General features: G+C 41.9%; 1 protein-coding gene across 1 annotated transcript; it reads left to right on the top strand.

Annotated features, from left to right (window-relative positions):
- The first annotated feature begins 618 nt into the window (after positions 1–618).
- On the top strand, positions 619–18680 carry LOC115201757 (cofilin-2). Its single transcript, XM_029765646.1, has 5 exons — positions 619–748; positions 11712–11870; positions 13256–13395; positions 13785–13861; positions 17869–18680. Exons 1-5 carry the CDS (start codon positions 746–748, stop codon positions 17982–17984), a joined length of 495 nt encoding a protein of 164 aa, XP_029621506.1. The 5' UTR covers positions 619–745; the 3' UTR covers positions 17985–18680.
- The last annotated feature ends 8985 nt before the right edge of the window (positions 18681–27665 follow it).

Genomic DNA, 27665 nt, shown 5'->3' on the forward strand with positions numbered 1-27665 from the left:
GCAAGGATCTGTACACAATTCCTGGAAGCTGAAAATGTCCCAGTTCTTCAATGGCCTGCATACTCACCAGACATGTCACCCATTGAGCATGTTTGGGATGCTCTGGATCGACGTGTACGACACCGCGTTCCAGTTCCAATATCCTGCATCTTCACACAGCCATTGAAGAGGAGTGGGACAACATTCCACAGGCCACAATCAACACCCTGATCAACTCTATGTGAAGGAGATGTCGCGCTGCATGAGGCAAATGGTGGTCACACCCGATACTGACTGGTTTTCTGATCCACACCCCCCTACCTTTTTTATTTAACGTATCTGTGACCAACAGATGTATATATGTATTCCCAGTCATGATATTCATAGATTAGGGCCTAAAGAATATATTTCAATTGACTGATTTCCTTATATAAAACCTTTGAAATTGTTGCATGTTGTTTTTATATTTTTTGTTCAGTGTACATAGTCGGGTAACTTATGACTTTATTAGCATTGTGATAAGTTAGTGTTTATAAATTGAGTTGCAGAGAGCCTTGTAGTGTTCTTACCAATTTAATATACCTGTTTTTACAGGAAACTGGCCTCAGGCTACGTTTGCCGTCAGAAGAAAACAGGAAGCTGACGGGTGTGTACCACTGCAATCCAACCTCCCTCTCTTTCTACCTGCTTTTTCTTTCCCGACCAAGAAGCGCTGGATACACCTATCCTCGTCCTTCTCCTGTCTACTTTCTTCACAGCAGTGTAAATGGTGAGTACTGGCTGTTTTTGCATCGATGGCGCTTCCTAAGCCAACATATTCTCAGTATTACTATATATCGTGGGGTTAGAGGTTAGGAAATATGTCTTATGTTATGAAACTGAGAGAACGGTTTTAAAATAACTTATCAAATGGACAGTATAACTCTCTCTCTCTCTCTCCAGTCCAATATTCACCAATACCACACTGATAATTGTAAAAACATAACACTTGAACCCTCAGTGGGAATCTATCCTGAATCTTTGGCTCTTTTGGCATTCACAACGTCCAGAGTTACTTTCACCATCTTCATTAAAGAGCAAACGTTTTTGTTGTGTGTCATCGACTTGCTTACTCTTGCCATTCGGATGAAAGCTTTTGTCTTACAATATGTTTTGGATTCTTCTAAGTAAGGAATATAAAAGGTTTAGGGGGCATTCGAACTGCCAAAAGTAGTGCACTATATAGGGAATAGGTTTCTATGTGCCCTGGTCTAAAGTAGTGCACTATATAGGGTGACATTAGTTATACAACCAGCGCCCTCCTGAGTGTTTTGGCGTCACCAGGGCGGTTCTACGACTAGTGCTGACTTGTTCCTTACTGTCTCCAGGAATGTGGCCGACAGAGGCCTAGACCACTCACAAGGAAACTATGTATGCCGAGAGAGACTAAGAAAGTTACTGAGAAAGATCAGGGCCTGGATTCACAAAGATCAGGGCCTGGATTCACAAAGATCAGGGCCTGGATTCACAAAGATCAGGGCCTGGATTCACAAAGATCAGGGCCTGGGTTCACAAAGATCAGGGCCTGTGTTCACAAAGATCAGGGCCTGTGTTCACAAAGGTCAGGGCCTGTGTTCACAAAGCTGACTAATCTAGGGTCAGTTTGGCTTTTTAGTTCATCAATGTGTTGACCAGGGGGCCTGATCCAAGATCAGCACACCTACGCTGAGACTCTTTGTTAACATGGGACCAATAATAGTTTTTCTCTCTATACGCCATGTATTTCTCTCTCTTCTCCAATTCTCTCTCTCACTATACTCCATGTACAGTTGGAGTCGGAAGTTTACATACACTTAGGTTGGAGTCATTAAAACTCGTTTTTCAACCACTCCACAAATGTCTTGTTAACAAACTATAGTTTTGGCAAGTCGGTTAGGACATCTACTTTGTGCAGGACACAAGTAATTTTTCCAACAATTGTTTACAGACAGATTATTTCACTTATATTTCAATGTATCACAATTCCAGTGGGGCAGAAGTTTAGGGCGCCTTTTTTCTCATTTTCCGCCTGACTGATGTGCCCAGGGTAAACTGCCTGTTGTTCAGGCACTGAACCCAGGATATGCATATAATTGGTACCATTGGATAGAAAACACTTTGAAGTTTGTAGAAATGTTAAAATGATGTAGGAGACTATAACACAATAGATATGGTAGGAAAAAATCCAAAGAAAAACCAACCGGAAATTGTTCTTTTTTGAGAGACCATGCTCTTACAATGGAAAGTATAGGGGCATTCTGAATTCTAGCTCCCATGATGCAATTCCTATGGCTTCCACAGGGTGTCAGCAGTCTATGTTCAAGGTTTCAGGCTTGTAACTTTCAAAACAAATAAGAAATCTTAGTTTTAGACACAGTCTTGGAAATTCGTGTTTGGGCACGCGATGAAGACAAGATGCACCTGATAAAATCAGTTTTCTATTGAACATACTTCTTTCCGTAAGAAATATTATAGTTTGATTACATTTTAGGTTATCTGAGGAGTAAATAGAAACGTATTTTGACTTGTTGAAACAAAGTTTAGCGGTAGATGTTCGGATTCCTTTCTCTGCAAGTTGAACGAGTGGATTAATCAAATCAATGGCACCAACTAAACTGACTATCTAACAAAACGACACTACATGTTATAGCTGGCACCCTTTGGATGACAAATCAAAGGAATATTTTCAAAAAGTAAGTAAATATTTCATTGCTATTTGTGAATTTATGAAACCTGTGCAGGTGGAAAAATATTTTGTGGCGTCCTCAAACAATCGCATGGCATGCTTTCGCTGTAATAGCTACTGTAAATCGGTCAGTGCAGTTAGATTAACAAGAATTTAAGCTTTCAGACAATATAAGACACTTATATGTACCGAAATGTTTAATATCCATAATTTTTATGATTATTTATTTGAATTGCCGCGCCCTCCAGTTTCACCGGAAGTTGTCCCGCTAGCGGGACGCCTAACCCTTTCAAACAGATTGGAAAATTCCAGAAAATTATGTCATGGCTTTAGAAGCTTCTGATAGGCTAATTGACATCATTTGAGTCAATTGGAGGTGTACCTGTGGATGTATTTCAAGGCCTACATTCAAACTCAGTGCCTCTTTGCTTGACATCATGGGAAAATCTAAAGAAATCAGCCAAGACCTAAGAAAAAAATTGTAGACCTCCACAAGTCTGGTTCATCCTTCGGAGAAATTTCCAAACGCCTGAAGGCACCACGTTCATCTGTACAAACAATAGTACGCAAGTATAAACACCAGGGGACCATGCAGCCGTCATACCGCTCAGGAAGGAGACGCGTTCTGTCTCCAAGAGATGAACGTACTTTGGTGCGAAAAGTGCAAATCAATCCCAGAACAACAGCAAAGGACCTTGTGAAGATGCTGGAGGAAACGGGTACAAAAGTATCTATATCCACAGTAAAACGAGTCCTATTTCGACACAACCTGAAAGGCCACTCAGCAAGGAAGAAGCCACTGCTCCAAAACCGCCATTAAAATAAGCCAGACTACGGTTTGCAAATGCACATGGGGACAAAGATTGGACTTTTTGGAGAAATGTCCTCTGGTCTGATGAAACAAAAATGAATTTAAATCTATAACATTATACCTTTTTAGAGCTTTTACCATCTTCATTCTGGAAAATTGTTTATACAACAGTTTCAGCTGACAAACTTGTTTGGGAAATGTTTATCTTTTCCCCCTAGGCTATGTCTGCCCCATGTGGGTGCAGCTTCCTCAGCTAAATACATTCAGGTCAGTCCTGTCCAGGTTAGAGACTGCCTCTGTTTTCAGGTCAGTCCTGTTTAGGTGAGAGACTGCCTCTGTTTTCAGGTCAGTCCTGTTCAGGTGAGTCTTTCTCTACTCCTCAGTGGAAGCAAGAAGGAAGGTTTCTGTATGAACAGATAAACTGCTTCTAGCCCTGTCCCATATCTGTCTGAAGTCTTGCCAACTTCTATGGTTATTGTCCAAACATGGCCCACTCTAGTCAGAATGGTTTTAGTGCTGTTGCTCAGGGTGATTGAATTAGTGGATGCAGTTGGTGTGTGTGTGTGTGTGTGTGTGTGTGTGTGTTGTATTGATTGTGTTAGAGTAGAGTTGCAGTCGTATCAGGCCAGGGTTATTGGTATTGTGTCTAAGAGTAGGTTGGATAAGCTAGACTGGCTTGAGTGCATTACTTCAGAACTAGCTGTAACTGTGTTACATTCCAGGTAGTGAATGGAAGTCTTCCCTGCTAGAGAGGTGGAATTAACTGCTTTAAAAACAAACTAATAGGGCTTCGCCTTCACAGGGTCGTGCATTCATCCGACTAAACCCACATGGATTCAATGACAACCTTCTGTGTGGGCTAATAGGGCTAATAGGGCTACATAGGGCTACGTAGAGCTAATAAGACTATGCCTTGATATGGAGTGATATTAAAGCCTGCAAAAAATGTAATCTGAATTTAATAATTTGACTTTAATCAATCACCTGGCAATGAATGAACTATCAAATAAATGATATCGTCAAACACTGAGTGTTTTTGATGTGACTAAGCTGAAACTGCCATTGAGGCCTTTACCCAGACCACCCATATAAATACTATAACTGCTTTTACTTCCTGCTTTGCTTTGGTGCACTCAAAATGGCTGCCAGTCCACCCCCACTATGGCATCATTGACTTGAATAGGGAAGCCAGTTCTACTCATTCTAGTCCTGTGTGTTAACCTGACCCTTAACCCTTAACCCCAGCTGGCCGACTCATCTTGAACCCAACGGGCTCTAACCGTTCTCTTTCCACATTGATGAGCTGCACTACAACTTGTGTCATCGGTGACTTGGACTCACCTTCATGTGACTTGTATTTGCACTTAGACTGGATGGGCTACTATGGTAAGCAGAATATTAGCAGCTCTGGGTTTGCAGAGCAGTGAGGTTTCTGTTGACTAGCTCGCAGTGTAAAGGACTTGCCTCAGCAGTCAGATGGTGATCTGCAGAGAAACACGTGATGAGTGCCAGGTTCCGGTTTTCAGTAGTTCATTTGTTTTTTTTGCCATGTAGCTAACTACTGGAACTACACACTAGTTTTACAATAACAAAAAACTGCAACAAAAAAAAGTAAGGAAATGATTGACTACTTCACCCTTCTCTTTTTATCATCTGCCTAATTCTCACTTAACATCGTGTTTGTGTTTTAATAGGATAAATTTCACATTCTGTGTTTCATCTGACGACAGATCTGTTTTTGAAATTTTCATTCTACAACGATTCAGATATGATAATTTATCACAAAGTAGTTTGGATTTTAGTAAACTACTTTAGTTCAGTAAACTATATTTTTCTTAAGGGGAGCTTTAGTGTTGCTTAACCTTTTTCCCAGTGTGATGTAATTGGTAGCTTGGTTAACTTTATATTTTCAGAGTAGCTTCCTCAACTCTGCACATTGCGCAAGTGACTCGCTTGCTTCACTGTAACCAGTAGTCACCAGTCTACTATTCTAGCTTTTACCTGGTTAAGAAACACAAACTGCTTTACGAAATTGAAAACAATAGTATTGTCTTTCTGTCCCCTTGAGTATTGAAAAGTAGATCATCTTTGAATGCGTTGTCTCACTCTACCCTCCCACTTCCCCGTCTCCCTTTTTAGTTTTCACTCTGGAACAAAACAAAAACTAGGCCTCCTTTTTCAGCGTCAAACCAGCAGCATTCCTACTCCCTTGTCACCACTTACTTTCAGATATATGTATAGATCTTTATTCATGAAGATGCATTGGGCGCCTTTTGAAGAATAGTGTAAATGATGTGTGTACAAAATCTATCTGATAAGGAGAGTCCAGTCCTGTGTCACCTCCATCCAGTGGTGACCACTAATCAAATCCAGTCAAATCTAATTTTATTGTCATGTGCTTCTCACACAGTGCAATCACAACATAGTAATCAAATAAGTAACATAGGAAAGCAGTGAAATAAGTGAGATATATATATATATATATATATATATATATATATATATATATGAAAAAAAAGACAAACAAAATCAAGTACAAGAGGCATGCAGAAAATAAGATGTAAATAAAACAAATTAAAAAGTGAGTTTACAGGTATAATAGTATACATTGTTTTCCCATGTGCATAGTGAGTGGAATAAGTTCAGTGCCGTAGCAGCATAGAATGTCAGTATTATTGTGTGTGTGGGGGGGGCGAGGCGATAGACAGAACTTTAAGTGACATATATTCATTTGACAGAGGTCATGAACTCCCCATTGATCAGCACGGCAATTGATAAAACAGGACCATGTTTTCAAAACAAGTGTTTCTGAGCTTATGTCAGTATTACAGCGGTAAGCTAACGGTTTTAGAAATCAGGGATGGAGACAGGCTCTATAGACCTCTATACATGAGTGGCTGTGTTGAACACCAGGTGTGGTGTTCATGTGGGACACCTACTGACCCCCCCCCCCAAAAATATATATTTTGTTCTCAATGACTTGAATTACTAAATAAAACTATTTAAGGAAATACAGGCAGGCACCACATTACAACAAGACTAAACAGCTCCATCAAGCATGATGGTCTTGTAAGTATAAAAGCAAAGCTTTATTTTCAAATAATAAAAACAGCTGGAAAAGGTAGTGGAATGGGATCGGTGTTGTGAGTGAAGAATCCAAAACTTTATCTTGTATGCAGAACAAAGAAAAATCACATTATTGTGGAAGCACCTCTAGGAGTATAAATGAGACAGTTTTGAGAAGGTTTGAATCCTAAGCAACCTGCCTACACATTGTTTGAAGTACAATACCAACATAGCTACTGTAGTAGGTCAAAGCTGTGTGCTGGAAAACCTTGGTGGGTGGAATAGGCATTGTGGTACTTATGTGAATTTCCTTTATTTTTCGGGTCCAGACCAATGCCTACTTCTCACTTAACAGTTTTTTATTTTTATATACTGTACATTGGTAGTGCAGTAAGGTAACATAACTATTGCATTGGTCTGGTAGACAAAAGTACTTTCAATGTGTAACAGAATATGAATAACTGGTAAGTGTGGTAGGGTGCAGCAGTGAGCCCAGAGTTAATCTGTTGGAACAGATAGTCTTATCTGGGCAAAGTGAATATAACGTTACATACATCCACATGGTGCTGTGGTGAATACAAGGCTGGGACTGGCCATTGCCCTAAATAGGGGCTCCCGAGTGGCACAGCAGCAGTCTAAGGCACTCCATCTCAGTGCTAGAGGTGTCACTACAGACCCTGGTTTGATTCCAGGCTGTATCATAACTGCCCGTGATTGGGAGTCCCATTGGGTGGCGCACAATTGGCCCAGCGTCATCCTGATTTGGGTTTGGCCGTCCATTGTAAATAAGAATTTGTTCTTAAATGACTTGCCTAGTTAAATAAAATAATTGAAAGACTCCAGATTAGCACATGAATAAAGCCAGCGCTTTTTTTTCTCCTCTGAATGTAAATAGCTATAACGTTAGTCAATGTTGCTAGCTAGCCAATTTTAGCATCAAACATAAGCTAGCTAGCTAAGTAACTCGGCTAGCAAGGTCACAATCAGATAGCAAACTAGCCAACTTAACAGCATTTAGCTAGCTAGCAATAGCCAAGTTCTAGCTGGATAGCAAGCTAACGTTAGCAAACCATCAAACATTAGCAAGCTAGCCAAGTAACATTAACTAGTTAGCTTGCATTATTGTCCTCGTTGATGTTCACGTTACACAACTAAAACTACTTAATTCTACTTACTTGAGCAAACATTTACATTCAAATCAGGTGCATGAACAGATGAGAACAAAAAAACGAGAAATGTTCAAAAGCATTGGTTTGAAATAAATAAATAAAATAGCTAGCTAAGCTATGGAGTAGGGACATCCCAAGGATTCAGGATTGCACGGATCCTAGTCTCTCCATGCGTTATTCAAAATCCAGGCTAGTGAATTGGTGCTCCATCTATCTATATCAACTGAATGGGTACCGTGTATTATTGTTCGGTATTTCAAAACGTTCCATGGTGATAAATATAAATACTGTTCCAATCGAGTATTAAAGACAGGTTTGAAAACTAGTTGGTGGATGGGAACAATGAGAACATCCCTGTTGAGGCTTTTCGGCTTCTTCTGTGTTTTTTTTTTAAGAGGTGCCGCTGTACATAGTGATCAACACTTCTTCAAGTGGGTGAGACGATTTAGAGTGGCATTTATTCCTATAAAGGAACAACAAAACAGCTTGCAGCCTCTGGCTGGCTGTGGTTAGCTGTAAAGTGGTATGCCGATTTTGAGATTAGAGAAATTCCTTGCAATTGTCTTTTCAAATTAACTCATGACTAGATAGCCTGCCAAGGGCTTATACCGGTCCTATGAGTTCAGGCTACCCACCAGAGATGCAAGTCGCATCTTGAATGGCAAACTCTGCTCACCCGCCAGGTAGGAATTTATAGCTTTGGGCATAGGGAAAGCAGAAAATAGCAAGCGGGAGGACATTGTTGCTGGGCAGATTTCTTCTACCAAATCCTGGCCAAATCAAGAGAGGCACGAATCTAACAACGGATGAGCTACAAGTAAAGCAAAAAAACAGCAGTAACCAAAATACCAAATATGTTAACAACAAAACTGAATCATTTGTTTTTGCTTTGTGCACATAAACCAATATTAATGTGGTATATTTTGTTTAAACTCAGACCCAGTGACTCAGACTTGAGCACTTGGACTTCAGCCATAGGGACTCGACTCGGATTCGAGCACAGGAGACTTGGGACTAGACTCAGACTCAAGGTTTAGTGACTCGACTACAACACTGGCTTGTTAATTCCTAAATATCGAAATAACTTCACAGATATTCATTGTAAAGGGTTTAAACACTGTTTCCCATGCTTGTTCAATGAACCATGAACATGCACCTGTGGAACGGTCGTTAAGACACTAACAGCTTACAGACGGTAGGCAATTAAGGTCACAGTTATGAAAACTTAGGACACTAAAGAGGCCTTTCTATTGACTCTGGAAAAACACCAAAAGAAAGATGCCCAGGGTCCCTGCTCATCTGCGTGAACGTGCTTTAGGCATGCTGCACGGAGGCATGAGGACTGCAAATGTGGCCAGGGCAATAAATTGCAATGTCCGTATGTTGAGACGCCTAAGACGGAGACAAGACGGATAGCTTATTGTCCTCGCAGTGGCAGACCACGTGTAAACAACACCTGCACAGGATCGGTACATCTTGTGGGTGTTAATGTAATGTAACTAGGGGGCTACTAGGGGCAGCTGATATGCTGAGCCACTAATGTAGACAATGAGTACATTGGCCGGATAGAGAGGTGGGGGAATGCAATACAATTGCCATCTCTGAGTAGGATGTCATGCCAAAGATTGCATTAGCTGAGAACATAGATACATTTGTGCCTTCTGACGTACCAATGTCAGGAGGAAGCAGGAGGAAGGATGGTGGCAAATTGACCGACATGTGAACCATATACAATGTATTTTTGTTGTGTAAGCTAGGGGGTTCTGCCACCATTGTAATCCAAAACCGGAACAGATGTGTGCGTCGTCAGGCGTTAAACAAGCAAGAACTGATATGGAGAGATAATGGTGAAGAACGGTCTAGGGAAGCTATTTTCATATAGAGGGAGGGGACTCTATACGATATGCAGAGACAGAATCATATAAAGATAGGACTCTGAAATATGAGAATTTAGTCTTTTTCATGGAGGGGCTCGGCCCTGTTGCGTGTGTAATAGGGTCCTTCCATGGAAGGGCTCGGCTTTGGTACTTTGTATTAAAGTCTATATTGAATTCAAAAGTTCTTGTAAGAGTGTTATATTTTTTGAAGCAATATTCCACGACAATCTGAACATCACACCTCCGGGACAGGTACAGGATGGCAACAACAACTGCCCGAGTTACACCAGGAACGCTCAATCCATCCATCAGTGCTCAGACTGTCCGCAATAGGTTGAGAGAGAGGCTGGACTGAGGGCTTGTAGGCCTGTTGTAAGGCAGGTCCTCACCAGACATCACCGGCAACAACGTCGCCTATGGGCACAAACCCACCGTCGCTGGACCAGACAGGACTGACAAAAAGTGCTCTTTACTGATGAGTCGCGGTTTTGTCTCACCAGGGGTGATGGTCGGATTTGCGTTTATCGTTGAAGGAATGAGCGTTACATCGAGGCCTGTACTCTGGAGCAGGATCGATTTGGAGGTGGAGGGTCTGTCATGGTCTGGGGCGGTGTGTCACAGCATCATCGGACTGAGCTTGTTGTCATTGCAGGAAATCTCAACACTGTGTGTTACAGGGAAGACATCCTCCTCCCTCATGTGGTACCCTTCCTGCAGGCTCATCCTGACATGACCCTCCAGCATGACAATGCCACCAGCCATACTGCTCATTCTGTGCGTGATTTCCTGCAAGACAGGAATGTCAGTGTTCTGCCATGGCCAGCGAAGAGCTCGGATCTCAATCCCATTGAGCACATCTGGGACCTGTTTCATCGGAGGGTGAGGGCTTGGGCCATTCCCCCCCAGACGGTTGCCGGTGCCTTGGTGGAAGAGTGGGGTATCATCTCAGCAAGAACTGGCAAATCTGGTGCAGTCCATTAGGAGGAGATGCACTGCAGTACTTAATGCAGCTGGTGGCCACACCAGATACTGACTGTTACTTTTGATTTTGACCCCCCCTTTGTTCAGGGACACATTATTCCATTTCTGTTAGTCACATGTCTGTGGAACTTGTTCATTTTATGTCTCAGTTGTTGAATCTTGTGATGTTCATACAAATATTTACACATGTTAAGTTTGCTGAAAATAAACGCAGTCGACGGCGAGATGACGTTTCTTTACATATCAGGGATTGGCATTTATGCTGTTTTGCGAACGATTCGTTCTTTTTGAACGACTTTTTTATTTTATTTTTTTACTGATTCGAGAGTCATGATTTTCTGAGTGACCCGTTCATTTTAGTCGTTAGTTTGACCTGCTAGTGCTGGCCGCAATGAGTCCTACAGTAGGATTAATACATTAATCCTCTGGCTCCGCGGCTCCAGAGACGTCCTCCGACCATCAACTGCATACAGGGAAATCGATCATGAGCACGGAGACGAAACATGTTTAGAACTGTTCATTGATCATCGCATGGTGCAAAAAATGAATGAAATGAATTGATTATTGAATGTTATGATGGACACCGCTTTGTACAACTAAAACAGAAACTCAGACCCGCTGCTCAACAAACTCGAACCCGAGAACGAATCGTTTTAGGGGGGGGGCTGTAGTTCCTCAAACGACTGTACTTATCACCCTCGTGGCAGTCGAGCAATGCATTCCGCCAAGAGTCGTTCAGAATCTAGTCGGTTGTGGCCACAACTAGACCTCATTTAAAATGTTTCAAGAAATAATAGTATTTGTATGCCTAGCAATCAACACATGTACATTTGTTTAAAGCATATTTTTACAAGTCTCGGTCACAAATGACGGCTCCAATAAGCCTCCTATGCGACATGTAAACAAGAGGCTTGTAGAATCATGACTCTCCAGTTTTCAGTTAATCTTTCACCGGTAGTCAGCATTACTGACTCAAATGAACAAAATGAGTCAAAGATCAGAGTCTGTTAAAAGAGCTGAACTTCCCATCAATAGGAGTATTTTTTTTTGGTGTCCATTGTCTTCTTCTTCTCTCCTTTGTGACCATTTGTATTCTAATTCTTCGTCTTCTCCTTTGTGACCAGGCCTCTGGAATAGCGGTTCATGATGACGTCGTTCTCACGTTTGACAAGATCAGAGTTCGCCTCCAGGGGGCTGACAAGCAGGAGCAGCTGAAGCTGGTGCTCTTCAAGATCAGCGACGACGGGAAATGTATCATCGTGGATGAGGACAAATGCCTGAAGGTCAGAAGCTGCGTATATAATAGTATATAATTATCAGTTAATAATATAGGACATTTAGCAGATACTTTTATCCGAAGTCCTCTATCCTGGTGTTGCAAGCGTCATGCTGTACCAACTGAGATTCAGAGGACCAAGTATTTAGGCATTTTAAGCCCTTTTCTCAATTCCTATTTCCTCGATTCCTTGCATCCTCGCTTCGTTCTCAAAATGAATTGGAGAAGAAAGTCCAAGGGACCCCCCCCCCCACCCCCCAAGGGGAGGGACCTCAACCCCCCAAGGTCCAAGGGGAGGGACCTCCCCCTCCACCCTCATATTACTGAGATGGAGTCAAGGAGGTAGGATGCGAGGAATCGCAGAAAGAATTTTGGGGCTACATCCTAAATCTCATTAAAAAATCTCCGGTCAAAAGTAGTGAACTATATAGGAAAGGGGGGGATACCTAGTCAGTTGTACAACTGAATGCATTCACCTGAAATGTGTCTTCCACATTTAACCCAACCCCTCTGAATCAGAGAGGTGCAGAGGGCTGCCTTAACTGACATCCAAGTCATCGGCGCCCGGGGAACAGTGGGTTAACTGCCTTGCTCAGGGGCAGAATGACAAATTTTAACCTTGTCAGCTCAGGGGATTCGATCCGGCAACCTTGGGGTTACTGGCCCAGCGCTCCTACCCACCAGGCTACCTGCCGCCCCCCAGGCTACCTGCTACCCACCAGGCTACCTGCTACCCACCAGGCTACCTGCCGCCCCCCAGGCTACCTGCTACCCACCAGGCTACCTGCTACCCACCAGGCTACCTGCGGCCCCCCAGGCTACCTGCGGCCCCCCAGGCTACCTCCTACCCACCAGGCTACCTCCTACCCACCAGGCTACCTGCCACCCACCAGGCTACCTGCCGCCCCCCAGGCTACCTGCCGCCCCCCAGGCTACCTGCCACCCACCAGGCTACCTGCCGCCCACCAGGCTACCTGCCACCCACCAGGCTACCTGCCGCCCACCAGGCTACCTGCCGCCCCCCCTAGGAAATAGGGTGACATTTTGTAAGCAATCAGAGTTTGGGCAACTTGTAGAATGGGCGCCATGTTAGCGCCTTGCCTTTTTTTTAAGCATTAATTTGATCCAATGATGACAAGTAATAGCTACCTTGTTCTAATCCTAGACATTCAGTTACACGTAGCATTGTTTAAAATTCAGAACATTCTGTATAATGTAATTGGGAGCTAACGTGGCTGCCATATAATTATGTAGTGTCATGTTAATGTATCAAAATGCAGAAACCGCAATGTCCAAACTTTCTTACTATTATAATTGGGGTTAGGGTTAGTAACGTGAACATCTGGGGGAAAAAGCTCTATATAATTTGTTATCAATTACCAATCAATTAAGGTCAAGGACCTGAACGGGGAGGAGGACGTATTCAGGAAGATCGTTAACATGATGCCGACGGATGACTGCCGCTATGCCCTGTACGACTGTTCCTGGGAGAGCAAGGACAGCCCCAAAGAGGACCTGGTCTTCATCATGTGGTAGGTTGGACCATAGAGTTAGAATAACTAGACTTGTAATAACTAGACTTGTAATAACTAACACTAACCCTTAGGACCTGGTCTTCGTCATGTGGTAGGTTGGCTAAAAAGTGAGAATAACAGAGTTTGAATAAATAGATTACAATAACTAACCCAGTATGACTGTTCCTGGGAGAGCAAGGACAGCCCCAAGGAAGGTGGACTATAGATCATGTGGTAGGTTGGACCATAGAGTTAGAATTACATCAATAACATTACCATGGCAGCCATATTGAATGGAGGGCGTGTGTGTGTGTGTGTGTGTGTGAGAGAGAGGATTTGTTAATTGACTCAAGGCAAAATGTTTGGAACACTTTCTAAATGTAGTATTCTTCTGTTTTTAATTACAGGGCTCCAGAACACTCAACTATCAAAAAGAAAATGAAATACGCCAGCTCAAAGCAATACATTAAAGCAAAGTTCCAAGGTAGGTGTAATGGGTGCGTGTTGGTGGCAGGGAAGTCAGGTGCAGGAGAACGAACTTGGTAAAAAAAAAACGGAGTTGTTTAATAAATGCTGAAAAAAAACAAAATGTCCAAAATAACAAAAGTGGGTACAAAACTCGTCGCACATCAACATAATACATGCACAATCACATACAATCAAACAATCTCCGACAAGAACATGAGGGGAAACAGAGGGTTAAATACACAACATGTAATTGATGGGATTGGAACCAGGTGTGAAGGAAGACAAGACAAAACCAATGAAAAGTGGATCAGTGATGCCTAGAAGGCCGGTGACGTCGACCGCCCGAACAAGGAGAGGGACCGACTTCGGCGGAAGTCGTGACAGTAAGAGTTTAGGCGCCTTCCCTGTAGCTCAGTTGGTAGAGCATGGTATTTGCAATGCATGGTGTTTGCAATGCCAGGGTTGTGGGTTCGATTCCCACGGGGGGCCATGTATGAAATGTATGCATTCACTACTGTAAGTCGCTCTGGATAAGAGCGTCTGCTAAATGACTAAAATGTAAAATGTTTCAAAACGTTCAACATATCTCCTTTCCAGCATCAGATGGAAGAAAATGGACTGAAACAGGGAGACTGGCTTGTCCAATAAAATACTCTCATTTTCAAAAGCCTTCTATTACATGACTTAAAGCTTTAATCCACAGTTGGATTTATAGATTAATCATTAAACAAATTAAATGTTATTCGTCACATGCTTCGTAAACAGGTGTGGACTAACAGTGAAATGTTTCCCAACAATACAGAGAGAAAGAAAATGGAGAAATAATAGAAAAGCAAAACGTAATAATAAATACACAATGAGTAACGATAACCTGGCTATATACACGGGTTACCAGTACCTAGTCGATGAGAACCTGGATATATACACAGGTTACCAGTACCTAGTAGATGATAACCTGGATATATACACGGGGTACCAGTACCTAGTAGATGATAACCTGGATATATACACGGGGTACCAGTACCTAGTCGATGATAACCTGGCTATATACACGGGGTACCAGTACCTAGTCGATGATAACCTGGCTATATACACGGGTTACCAGTACCTAGTCGATGATAACCTGGCTATATACACGGGTTACCAGTACCTAGTAGATGAGAACCTGGCTATATACACGGGTTACCAGTACCTAGTAGATGAGAACCTGGCTATATACACGGGTTACCAGTACCTAGTAGATAATAACCTGGCTATATACACAGGGTACCAGTACCTAGTAGATGAGAACCTGGCTATATACACGGGTTACCAGTACCTAGTCGATGATAACCTGGCTATATACACGGGTTAAATGCCTAATGAGCTGAGTTCAACTGTCGTACCCAGTGGTGTGGCGGGTGAGGTGGCCAGGGCGGATGAGGTGGCCAGGTGGCCAGGGCGGATGAGGTGGCCAGGTGGCCAGGGCACAGACCCAGTTTAGGGAGGGCCATAAAATGAGGAATTGAATTGATACAAGGTGGATTTGTTTCAATATAATTATGATGGTTCAACGCATTTAATGCTTCAGCTTAGGTTTGGTACGTTTCCCTGTCCAAATTAATCATAAATCAATTCCAAAAGTAGTATTAGTGTTTGCATTCAAGGTCAGGATTTTTTATAAGGATATTAATGTACAGCAGTAAATTCACTTGAAAGTCAGAATTATACCGTGACATGCAGGCGTCTCTGTTTTTAACTTGACATCCTAGTTTTACACACGCTTGCACCATTTTGATGGGCTTTATGGTAAGGACATCTAGCCTAATTTACTGTATTATCTTTGACTGTGTCATGAACAAAAACAACTCATGATGTTTTCATCTGATTGTCAAACAAATCACTTCAGAAAGCAGGTTAAGTAGGTAACCTGAGCACGTTTGTCTACTCCAAAATAAGTCCAGCCTCCGAACAGTGCATAGAAAGGGACATCTATTCAAACGGGGGGGGCAGCCAATCAGATTTCAGGGGGACACTGGCCACCCTGGACACGCCCCTGATCGTACCTCATCAGAACCCAAAATATAAGATTGTTTTACTCCAATGTTTGTAAACAACATAAATGTAAACATTTACATTACATTTAAGTCATTTAGCAGACGCTCTTATCCAGAGCGACTTACAAATTGGTGCATTCACCTATAATATCCAGTAGAACAAACACTTTACAATAGTGCATCTAAATCCTTTAAAGGGGGGGGGGTTAGAAGGATTACTTTATCCTATCCCAGGTATTCCTTAAAGAGGTGGGGTTTCAGGTGTCTCCGGAAGGTGGTGATTGACTCCGCTGTCCTGGCATCGTGAGGGAGATTGTTCCACCATTGGGGTGCCAGAGCGGCGAACAGTTTTGACTGGGCTGAGCGGGAACTGTGCTTCCTCAGAGGTAGGGAGGCGAGCAGGCCAGAGGTGGATGAACGCAGTGCCCTTGTTTGGGTGTAGGGCCTGATCAGAGCCTGAAGGTACGGAGGTGCCGTTCCCCTCACAGCTCCGTAGGCAAGCACCATGGTCTTGTAGCGGATGCGAGCTTCAACTGGAAGCCAGTGGAGAGAGCGGAGGAGCGGGGTGACGTGAGAGAACTTGGGAAGGTTGAACACCAGACGGGCTGCGGCGTTCTGGATGAGTTGTAGGGGTTTGATGGCACAGGCAGGGAGCCCAGCCAACAGCGAGTTGCAGTAATCCAGACGGGAGATGACAAGTGCCTGGATTAGGACCTGCGCCGCTTCCTGTGTGAGGCAGGGTCGTACTCTGCGAATGTTGTAGAGCATGAACCTACAGGATCGGGTCACCGCCTTGATGTTAGTGGAGAACGACAGGGTGTTGTCCAGGATCACGCCAAGGTTCTTAGCACTCTGGGAGGAGGACACAAGGGAGTTGTCAACCGTGATGGCGAGATCATGGAACGGGCAGTCCTTCCCCGGGAGGAAGAGCAGCTCCGTCTTGCCGAGGTTCAGCTTGAGGTGGTGATCCGTCATCCACACTGATATGTCTGCCAGACATGCAGAGATGCGATTCGCCACCTGGTTGTCAGAAGGGGGAAAGGAGAAGATTAATTGTGTGTCGTCTGCATAGCAATGATAGGAGAGACCGTGTGAGGATATGACAGAGCCAAGTGACTTGGTGTATAGCGAGAATAGGAGAGGGCCTAGAACAGAGCCCTGGGGGACACCAGTGGTGAGAGCACGTGGTGCGGAGACAGCTTCTCGCCACGCCACCTGGTAGGAGCGACCTGTCAGGTAGGACGCAATCCAAGCGTGGGCCGCGCCGGAGATGCCCAGCTCGGAGAGGGTGGAGAGGAGGATCTGATGGTTCACAGTATCAAAGGCAGCAGATAGGTCTAGAAGGATGAGAGCAGAGGAGAGAGAGTTAGCTTTAGCAGTGCGGAGAGCCTCCGTGACACAGAGAAGAGCAGTCTCAGTTGAATGCCCAGTCTTGAAACCTGACTGATTAGGATCAAGAAGGTCATTCTGAGAGAGAGAGCAGGAGAGCTGGCCAAGGACGGCACGTTCAAGAGTTTTGGAGAGAAAAGAAAGAAGGGATACTGGTCTGTAGTTGTTGACATCGGAGGGATCGAGTGTAGGTTTTAAACAAATACTGTATAGACTCATAACATGGATAAAACTATCATTTTTATATCATGGATGGTCAGTCCTTGCATATGGCTCTGTCTATGAAATAGAGTGGTTACATTTCTCCAGGCCCATCCATCCATCAGCTTTTTACCAAAACAGAGACGGGGTGTCCACTTTGTTATTGTTTCAACTGTGGATTCTAGTGCTCATGAGCCTGATGAATGACATAAACTGTAGACTAGTGACCTAGGGTGGTCTAGCATGCTACGCCAGGTCCTCCAGAACTGCAGCATAGAGTTGAAACCTGCCTATTTCAGCTCCAATAAACTAACTAAAATATGTGAGGATTGGGACTGCCCCATTCCTTAAAAAAATGTGAAATGACTGACTGGCTGTGTTCTCGTGTGTTTCACAGGTCTGAAGTTTGAGTGGCAGGTGAACGACATGTCAGACGCCAAAGACAGCTCTGTCTTCATCGATAAGCTGGGAGGGAGAGGAGTCGTTAAAAAACTGGAGGGGAAAGCGGTCTAAGGTCCTGACTACTGATGCCGCCGTACAACATGGAATCGAAACCAGACTTGGGTTCAAATACTATTCGAAATCCTTCAGATACTTTCAGCGTTTGCTTAAGGCTGCTTAAGAGTGCCAGGTGGGCAGGTTTTTTTTGAACATTTAGGGATTTTCTACTGATTGCAACAGGCAAGCTCAATCAAGCACAGCTAAAGTATTTAGAATTATTTTGAATAGTTCTTGAACCCAGGTTTGTTCATAACACAGATACAAAAGCAGCCCACTGTCGGTGTCTCCAACTGAACTGTCCAACGACAAGAGTACGGTAGTTGATTTGGTCTTTGTGGAAACATGCCTTAGTCAATGAAATAGCTACTCATGTAGTTGATACATTTACTTTTTCCAGACGTCACTGCTCCACAATTTTATACAAATTCACATGTATTTCCTGTGACTTGGGATCCTAGTATCATCCTAGAATGTGCTTTTATTTGTGGTATCTTGTGTCTATTGACTCTGTTCCAGAACAATCATGTGATTTTTTTTATTTTATTTTTTTAAGCATACCATTGATATCACACCTTCCATGTTTGCTGATGTTTTGTTTGAATTGGAAAATGTCACAAAATATATTGTTAAAAAAGGAAGATCCCTCCACAAAATGTCGATGGCAGAAGGTCCGCCACTTTATAATAAAGAGAAACTGAATTTCCCCTGGATGGTTTGTCTGTCATATCAGTATTCCATTTGTTACCACAGAGATTGAAGAAAATCTTTTGATTTCACCTCATTTGAACATTCTGTCATAAAGAGCTCATGTTGAACTTAATCAAAAACATGTTTTCATTTAAATTAAATAAATAGACAATTTTAAGTGCCAAATAAATTAACAGGGTTGACCATAAAACAAGGTTGATTTCATCTTAAATCAGCCATAAATTATCATTGAATGCATGCATCACCACAACAAACAGTGTTGACATGTTGTGCTCGACCTGCTCAGTTTTCCACCACAAAACATCAGAAAATGACCAAAAAGAGTAGGACCAGCTCATCTACTTTTACACTATGATTTGACTATCAGATGTTCAATGTATCTTTTCAAAAAAATATTTAAAAAGGAATAGTTTCTCCATATTAAAATAGTTCAGTTCAGGTAACAGGGTTTTTTGTTTATTTTTTTACGTTTACCTTAAAATGAATCACTAATCACTTTTAAATAAATAATGATCGTCAGAAATGACTTTGTCAAAGCAACAAAAATAAATAGGGCTTTACAATGATGGCGACAACTCAGAGAAATGTTGGCTTTAAGTGGGTTAAAATCTTTTGGGGTCACTTAGAAATGTCCTTGTTTTTGAAACAGAAGCACATTTTTTGTCCATTAAAATAACATCAAATTGATCATAAATACAGTGTAGACTTTAATGTATAAATGACTATTGTAACTGGAAACGGCAGATTCTTTATGGAATATCTACATAGGCGTACAGAGGCCCATTATCAGCAACCATCACTCCTGTGTTCCAATGGCACGTTGTGTTAGCTAATCCAAGTTTATCATTTTAAAAGGCTAATTGATCATTAGAAAACTCTTTTGCAATTATGTTAGAACAGCTGAAAATTGTTGTTCTGATTAAAGAAGCAATAAAACTGGCCTTTAGACTAGTTGAGTATCTGGATCATCAGCATTTGTGGGTTCGATTACAGGCTCAAAATGGCCAGAAACAAAGGCCTGTGTACTACTCCCTTCACAGAACAGCGCAAACTGTCAGGGAGGTCACCAAGAACCCGATGGTCACTCTGACAGAGCTCTAGAGTTCCTCCACCAATCAGGCCTTTATGGTAGAGTGGCCAGACGGAAGCCATTCCTCAGTAAAAGGCACATAACAGCCCACTTGGAGTTTGCCAATAGGCACCTAAAGGACTCTCAGACCATGAGAAACAAGGTTCTCTGGTCTGATGAAACCAAGATTAAATTCTTTGGCTTGAATTCCAAGCGTCACGTCTTGTGGAAATCTGGAATCATCCCTACGGTGAAGCATGGTGGTGGCAACATCACGCTGTGGGGATGTTTTTCAGGGACTGGGAGACTAGTCAGGATCGAGGCAAAGATGAACGGAGCAAAAAAATATCCCAAAACCTGTTTTTGCTTTAACATTATAGGGTATTGTGTGTAGATTGATGAGGGGAAAAAAACAATTTAATCAATTTTAGAATAAGGCTATAACATAACAAAATGTGGAAAAAGTCAAGGGGTCTAAATACTTTCCGAAGGCACTGTAGATACGAACAAAGACCATCACGAATAGTGAGTACGGTGGCAAACAGCAAAGGTGTCTAAGGTAATATTTGAAATATCTAAATATAGTGTAACCTACCAATCAACGTATATCAAGTGCTGTGGAGGGCACAATCTTACAATGTTGCAGTCCAGCACAATCTTACAATGTTGCAGTCCAGCACAATCTTACAATGTTGCAGTCCAGCACAATCTTACAATGTTGCAGTCCAGAAATGAAAGCTTTACCATCTATGCCAAAAGCCTGGGTCTCTGATCAACACCTTGGTTGATCTCTGGGAACAGGACACACAAAGAGCTGAATAGATCAAAAAGTGAGAGACAAGAATGATCATCACAGCAAAGGAATGTAGTTTGTGAGCTAGAAAATGAACATCCTGACTGAGGCAGGGTGCTCTGCAATTATCCTAACTGTTGACAGGGATAATGTTGGCATTTCCTATTTGTCAGTATGAATGAAATGAGTGGGTCCTGCCTTCATGACTGTGTTATATTTACACTACTTGTCCTATAGATCTTGGAATAAACTGAAAGCTAAAACGCTCATCGTCCCTGGAAGCTTAATGTCATTGTGTAGGAAGGCGGGGAGGGGGATAATTTCATGAATATTCATGAGTCTTAACATCGAAACCCGTCGGGTGATTAGCTGAGCCTTTTTGAGTGTGCGACCTCACACATATGCCCTACAGACGAGTGCCGTGTTCAAAACAAAATGGGAACTGGGAAATCTCCAACTTCAATACCTTCCGACTGGGAAAAATTGGCTTGAACAGTCATCCAACTCTTTCTAGAGCTCCGACTTTTAGATCTGAAGATCACCGATGTCATGATTTGACCTCAGTTATTTCTGAGTTCCCAGTTGTCTTGAAGGCACCATAGGTTAACGATGGGATCAGCATGTCATCTACAGAGCCGCCTGTTAAGCTAACTCGTGCTGCCGGCATGAGTAGACAGCAACGACTGCACGTGTTGGAAAACCCAGCTTTACCAAATGAATTGGGTAATAAATGAAAGCCTCACTAGATAGCTATCCTGAACAAAAATATAAACGCAACGTGTAAAGTGTTGGTCCCATGTATCATGAATTGAAATAAAAGAAAGTCCAGAAATAAATAAAATAAATCCCAGAAATGTCCATATGCACAAAAAGCTTATTTCTCTGAAATTGTGCTCAAATTTGTTAACATCTCTGTTATTGAGCATTTCTGCTTTGCCAAGATAATCCATCCACCTGACAGGTGTGGCATATCAAGAAGCTGATTAAACAGCATGATCATTACACAGTTGCACCTTGTGCTGGGGACCATAAAAGGCCACTCTAAAATGTGTAGTTTTGTCACACAACACAATGCCACAGATGTCTCAAGTTTTGAGGGAGCGTGCAATTGGCATGCTGAATGCAGGAATGTCCACCAGAGCTGTTGCCAAAGAATTTAATGTTCATTTCTCTAGCATAAGCCCCCTCCATGGTTGTTTTAGAGAATTTGGCAGCACGTCCAACCAGCCTCACAACCGCAGACCGCGTGTATGGTGTCGTGTGGGCAAGCGGTTTGCTGATGTCAACGTTGTAGACAGAGTGCTCCATGGTGGCGGTGGGGTTAAGCTACGGACAACAAACACAATTGCATTTCATCAATGGCAATTTGAATGTACAGAGATACCTGACGAGATCCTGAGGCCCATTGTCGTGCCATTCATCCGCCGCCATCACCTCATGTTTCAGAATGATAATGCATGGCCCCATGTCTCGAGGATCTGTTCAGAATTCCTGGAAGCTGAAAATGTCCTGCATATTCACCAGACATGTCACCCATTGAGCATGTTTGGGATGCTCTGGATCGACGTGTACGACAGTATGTTCCAGTTCCAGCCAATATCCAACAACTTCACACAGCCATTGAAGAGGAGTGGGACAACATTACACAGGCCACAATCAACAGCCTGATCAACTCTATGTGAAGGAGAAGTGTCGCGCTGCATGAGGCAAATGGGGGTCACACCACATACCGACTGGTTTTCTGATTAGGGCCCAAAGAATTTTTTTTTCAATTGACTGATTTCCTTATGTGAACTCTAAGTCTGAAAAATCTTTGAAATTGTTGCATGTTGTGTTTATATTTTTATTCAGTATATTTTAGTTTCACTGTCTGATCATTAAAAAAAAATGATCTCAGCCCACATATTGTTATTTTTAATCTTTCCACGAACGGTCTGGTATGTGTTGCTTGATATGAGCAAGTTAACACATATGTATCAAAGAATAGGACATTTTGTCAAAGATTAGTTAGTGGCTACTGCCTGGCCAGTGATCTAGCTAGCTGCATTTCAGTAATTAGCCATCCTCCTAAATGCGGTGGTCAGTGGATAAACTAGCTATGAGTTGAACATACAGTATTTGGCTGAAAATGATCTAGTAGCCAGTTGTTGTTGCCCATGGGGGAATCATATCTAACCCGCTGGCTCCTGAAGCATATGTGTCCACATGAGCTCCAGAGTCTAGCTAACGTTAGCTAGCTAGCATTGCGAATTAGCATTTCGCTAACTAGCTGAGCTGTTTAAAAGAAAATGGCCGGTTCTGAATCAAACCCTATAGACCCCTTTCTGTGTTTATAAACATTACCGTACGAGAGCGATGTGCTCAAGTTGTTGGCAGAACAAGGGGGAGTTCTTATAGAACGGCAACAAATAAAGCCTCTATTTACATGTTTCTAATGAGAGCATTTCACACTACTTTTAGATTTTAATTGGATTTTAAAGCTCGTATGAACGTTTCGCTTAATATCACTGGTCCATGCTTAATACAATGTTTGTGTCATCATCACAAATCAACTGCATTATACTTGAAAAAAAAACACTTAAACTTCTATGGCTAGCTTTGTCTACAGCCTATATCAGTGAGCGTTAGCATTCTAGCTAACAATTGCTGCATCCAAAATAGTTATTTTGCAAAGATCACAACCAAATATAATCTTAGCGACTGTTAAAAAGCAAGAATCAAAATATCATTGTAAGTGTATGAGAAACTCCCAAAAGTTATTTTGTTTAGAAGTAATAACTTAAATCTATGTTGAATGGACGGCAGATGGCGATGTCTTTTTCTTGCTGCCACCAAGAGTCGGGCGCATCTGTGCGTGACGTCAGTGTGTTGCGTACTGGAAAAGGGTCAAGCCCTCCTTGGACACTCATGAATATTTGAGACTCATTAATATTCATTCTGGCTGTATATACAGCAGAGCTGATGGCCATACAGTTGGCCTTGCAGTGGGGGAGGAAGTCAGGAAACGTATTACAGATCATCTGGCTGTATATACTGCAGAGCTGATGGCCATACTGTTGGCCTTGCAGTGGGGGGAGGAAGTCAGGAAACGTATTACAGATCATCTGGCTGTATATACGGCAGAGCTGATGGCCATACTGTTGGCCTTGCAGTGGGGGGAGGAAGTCAGGAAATATATTACAGATCATCTGGCTGTATATACAGCAGAGCTGATGGCCATACTGTTGGCCTTGCAGTGGGGGAGGAAGTCAGGAAACGTATTACAGATCATCTGGCTGTTTATACTGCAGAGCTGATGGCCATACTGTTGGCCTTGCAGTGGGTGGAGGAAGTTAAGCCAGATAGAGTAGTTATTTGCTCTGATTCATGTGCAGTGTTGATGAGTCTCCAGTCCTTTAGCTCACGTAGCAGACAAGACCTGCTTTATGATGTACTACAAACCCATGGCAGGGTTAGATAAATGGGTATACAGTTAAGATTTACTTGGGTCCCAGCCCATGTGGGGGTGGAGGGGAACGAGATAGTTGATGTACTGGCTAAACAAGCACTTAGTAGTTGGAATGTTGATGTGGTAGTTTCAATGAGCAAGGCAGAGGCAAAAAGCTTGATATGGACAGTGATGGTGCAGAGATGGCAGGTTAAAAGCCTGATATGGACAGTGATGGTGCAGAGATGGCAGGTTAAAAGCTTGATATGGACAGTGATGGTGCAGAGATGGCAGGTTAAAAGCCTGATATGGACAGTGATGGTGCAGAGATGGCAGGTTAAAAGCCTGATATGGACAGTGATGGTGCAGAGATGGCAGGTTAAAAGCCTGATATGGACAGTGATGGTGCAGAGATGGCAGGGGCAGGATAAAAGCCTGATATGGACAGTGATGGTGCAGAGATGGCAGGAGCAGGTTAAAAGCCTGATATGGACAGTGATGGTGCAGAGATGGCAGGTTAAAAGCCTGATATGGACAGTGATGGTGCAGAGATGGCAGGTTAAAAGCTTGATATGGACAGTGATGGTGCAGAGATGGCAGGTTAAAAGCCTGATATGGACAGTGATGGTGCAGAGATGGCAGGTTAAAAGCCTGATATGGACAGTGATGGTGCAGAGATGGCAGGGGCAGGATAAAAGCCTGATATGGACAGTGATGGTGCAGAGATGGCAGGAGCAGGTTAAAAGCCTGATATGGACAGTGATGGTGCAGAGATGGCAGGTTAAAAGCCTGATATGGACAGTGATGGTGCAGAGATGGCAGGTTAAAAGCTTGATATGGACAGTGATGGTGCAGAGATGGCAGGTTAAAAGCCTGATATGGACAGTGATGGTGCAGAGATGGCAGGTTAAAAGCCTGATATGGACAGTGATGGTGCAGAGATGGCAGGTTAAAAGCCTGATATGGACAGTGATGGTGCAGAGATGGCAGGGGCAGGATAAAAGCCTGATATGGACAGTGATGGTGCAGAGATGGCAGGAGCAGGTTAAAAGCCTGATATGGACAGTGATGGTGCAGAGATGGCAGGTTAAAAGCCTGATATGGACAGTGATGGTATAGAGATGGCAGGAGCAGGTTAAAAGCCTGATATGGACAGTGATGGTGCAGAGATGGCAGGAGCAGTGGAATAGAGATACTAAGGGCAGACATTTATTTCAAGTACAGAGGAAAGTCGGGGAGGGGAGGACGGCAGGAAGGGACAGAAGAGAGGAGGCTATTTTTACAAGATTAATGGTGAGACACAGCCAGTTGAATAAGACCTTAAATGTGATAGGAAAACATCCAACAGGAAAGTGTGATTACTACCAGGAAACAGGGACCGTGGAACATGTATCGCTACAGTGTGGGCAGAATCAGAGGGAAAGAGAGAGGCTGAGATCTAGTATGAGGGAGAAGGGGATACAGGAAATGAGTTTAAAGAGTATATTGAGAGAATATCATTAGATATACAGTATGGTAACGCACCATGATGTTGAATGACAACCGCCGATAAGCCCCACTGAAGAAGAAGAAGAAGAAGAAGCGGTCATTGTTCTGTGGCTCAACCAATTACTATAAAAATAAAAAATACGTAAAAAAAACTAACACATGTTTTTAATTATTCATTATAAAAAATTATCAACAACTTATATCCCTACATCAAAGTATAACAAAACAAACACAAGTATAGACACATTTTCCATTCACAGAACCCACTTAGACCTCGAGGAACATTTTCCATTCACGGAACCAACTTAAACCTCGAGTAACATTTTCCATTCACGGAACCAACTTAGACCTCGAGGAACATTTTCCATTCACGGAACCAACTTAGACCTCGAGGAACATTTTTCTGGAACATGCTTATTCCTGATATTATCTGGGAAAAAGCTAGCTTGATGCCTTAAAAATATTGTATACCAAACAAATTTAAGGAAGTGCACTTTAAGATTCTACATAAGATATATCCATGTAATTCCATGTTGTCCTAATCTGTTGATATTGATGATATCTGCATTTTTCTGTGAAAAAGGTGAAAATCTTACTCACTTGTTCTATGAATGTAAATCTGTGATACATTTTTGGGAAAACCTTGCACAATACTTATTTACCTTTTTGAACAATACACATGTTTTTGACATGAAGGATGTAATATGTTACTATTGCTATGATAAAACAACCATTGAAATGATTGTGCATTTTTGTTACTCTTGTTGCCAAATACTTTATACACAAACAAAAATGCCAAAATTCTATAGCAAAATTGCAAATATTTTTTATTCAATTTAATCATCTTGTTAAGACATTCCCATAGTGAATAACAAAAAGAATAACATCTTCCTGAATCATTATAATTACATTTTTTTCTGAGTGAATACAAATTCTTCATATTTTTTTTGGTTTGTTTAGTATTTTCTTGTTTATACATGGCCCAACCTACATGTTAACACAATTTGTTAATCCCCCCCAAAATAAAAAATAATAATTGAACAAAAAAACTAAAGAGGAATAGTCACATACAAACTATTTACATTGCCATGAATCCCCCCCAAAAGTATTATTAATACAACAAGTTTTGATTGCCTTTTTGTGTTTCATTTTAGTTAAAGTAGTGCCATATTGTTTAAATTCATTTATAAAGTGAAAAATGTTAGGTTGTGAATTAGACCATTTTCATTTGTGAATATGAAATATACCTAATATTATTAGCAGTTGATTAAAATATATCAATTTATCAATGTCAGAGTTTTTGAAATAAATCATTATATCAAAACCATTCAATTGTCCAACCTGTCCTGTTTTCTTTGTAACAAAGTTCTGTGTGTCAATCCCCCCAAAATATATTATAAATACAGGTGACAAAAACAAATGAAATATGGTCACCTCCTCCATTCCACAGACATCACAATTATAGTCAATATTCAGCTTGAATCTTTCCAAGACATGTTTCACAAGATAAATGACATGTAACATTTTAAATGAAACTTCATTTACCTTTGTTTCTGATACTATATTTGTTGGATTTTCCATGCTTTCTCCCATTGTATATCACCATAGATATTCGAACAAAGAAATTTTGCCGAGGGAAATGTAGTATCACAAACAATATTCCTAATCGGTTTATCACTACATTTTTCTTTGAGGATTTTAATATTGCCAATGAATATATATATTTTCATGTAAATATATGTTACTTACATCAACCACAGAGGAATATAAAATTAAAAAAAACATACAACCTCCCCCCTCTTGGAATCGCATCAAAAACAATTGTATATTCTTTCGGGGATTGACCCAACCTACATTTTTTTAAAATTGTTTTATTTTTATTAACAACAAATCAATACAGGAAGTACATGTGGGAACACAAGTATATATGAATAATATATTGACCCAACCTACATTTTAAATGTATTTTTAAACATTTTATTAACAACAAATCAATACTGGAAGTACATGTTGGAACACAAGTAAATATGAATAATATATTGACCCAACCTACATTTTTTTTATTTTTATTTATTTTTATTAACAACAAATCAATACAGGAAGTACATGTTGGAACACAAGTATATATGAATAATATATTGGCCCAACCTACGTGTATTTGTTTGGTCTCTGTGTGTGACGTCAGCGCTGCGCGCGCGGCGGGAGCTG

The sequence above is a fragment of the Salmo trutta genome, chromosome 10, assembly GCF_901001165.1.
Source record: "Salmo trutta chromosome 10, fSalTru1.1, whole genome shotgun sequence".
Classification (NCBI taxonomy): Eukaryota; Metazoa; Chordata; class Actinopteri; order Salmoniformes; family Salmonidae; genus Salmo; species Salmo trutta.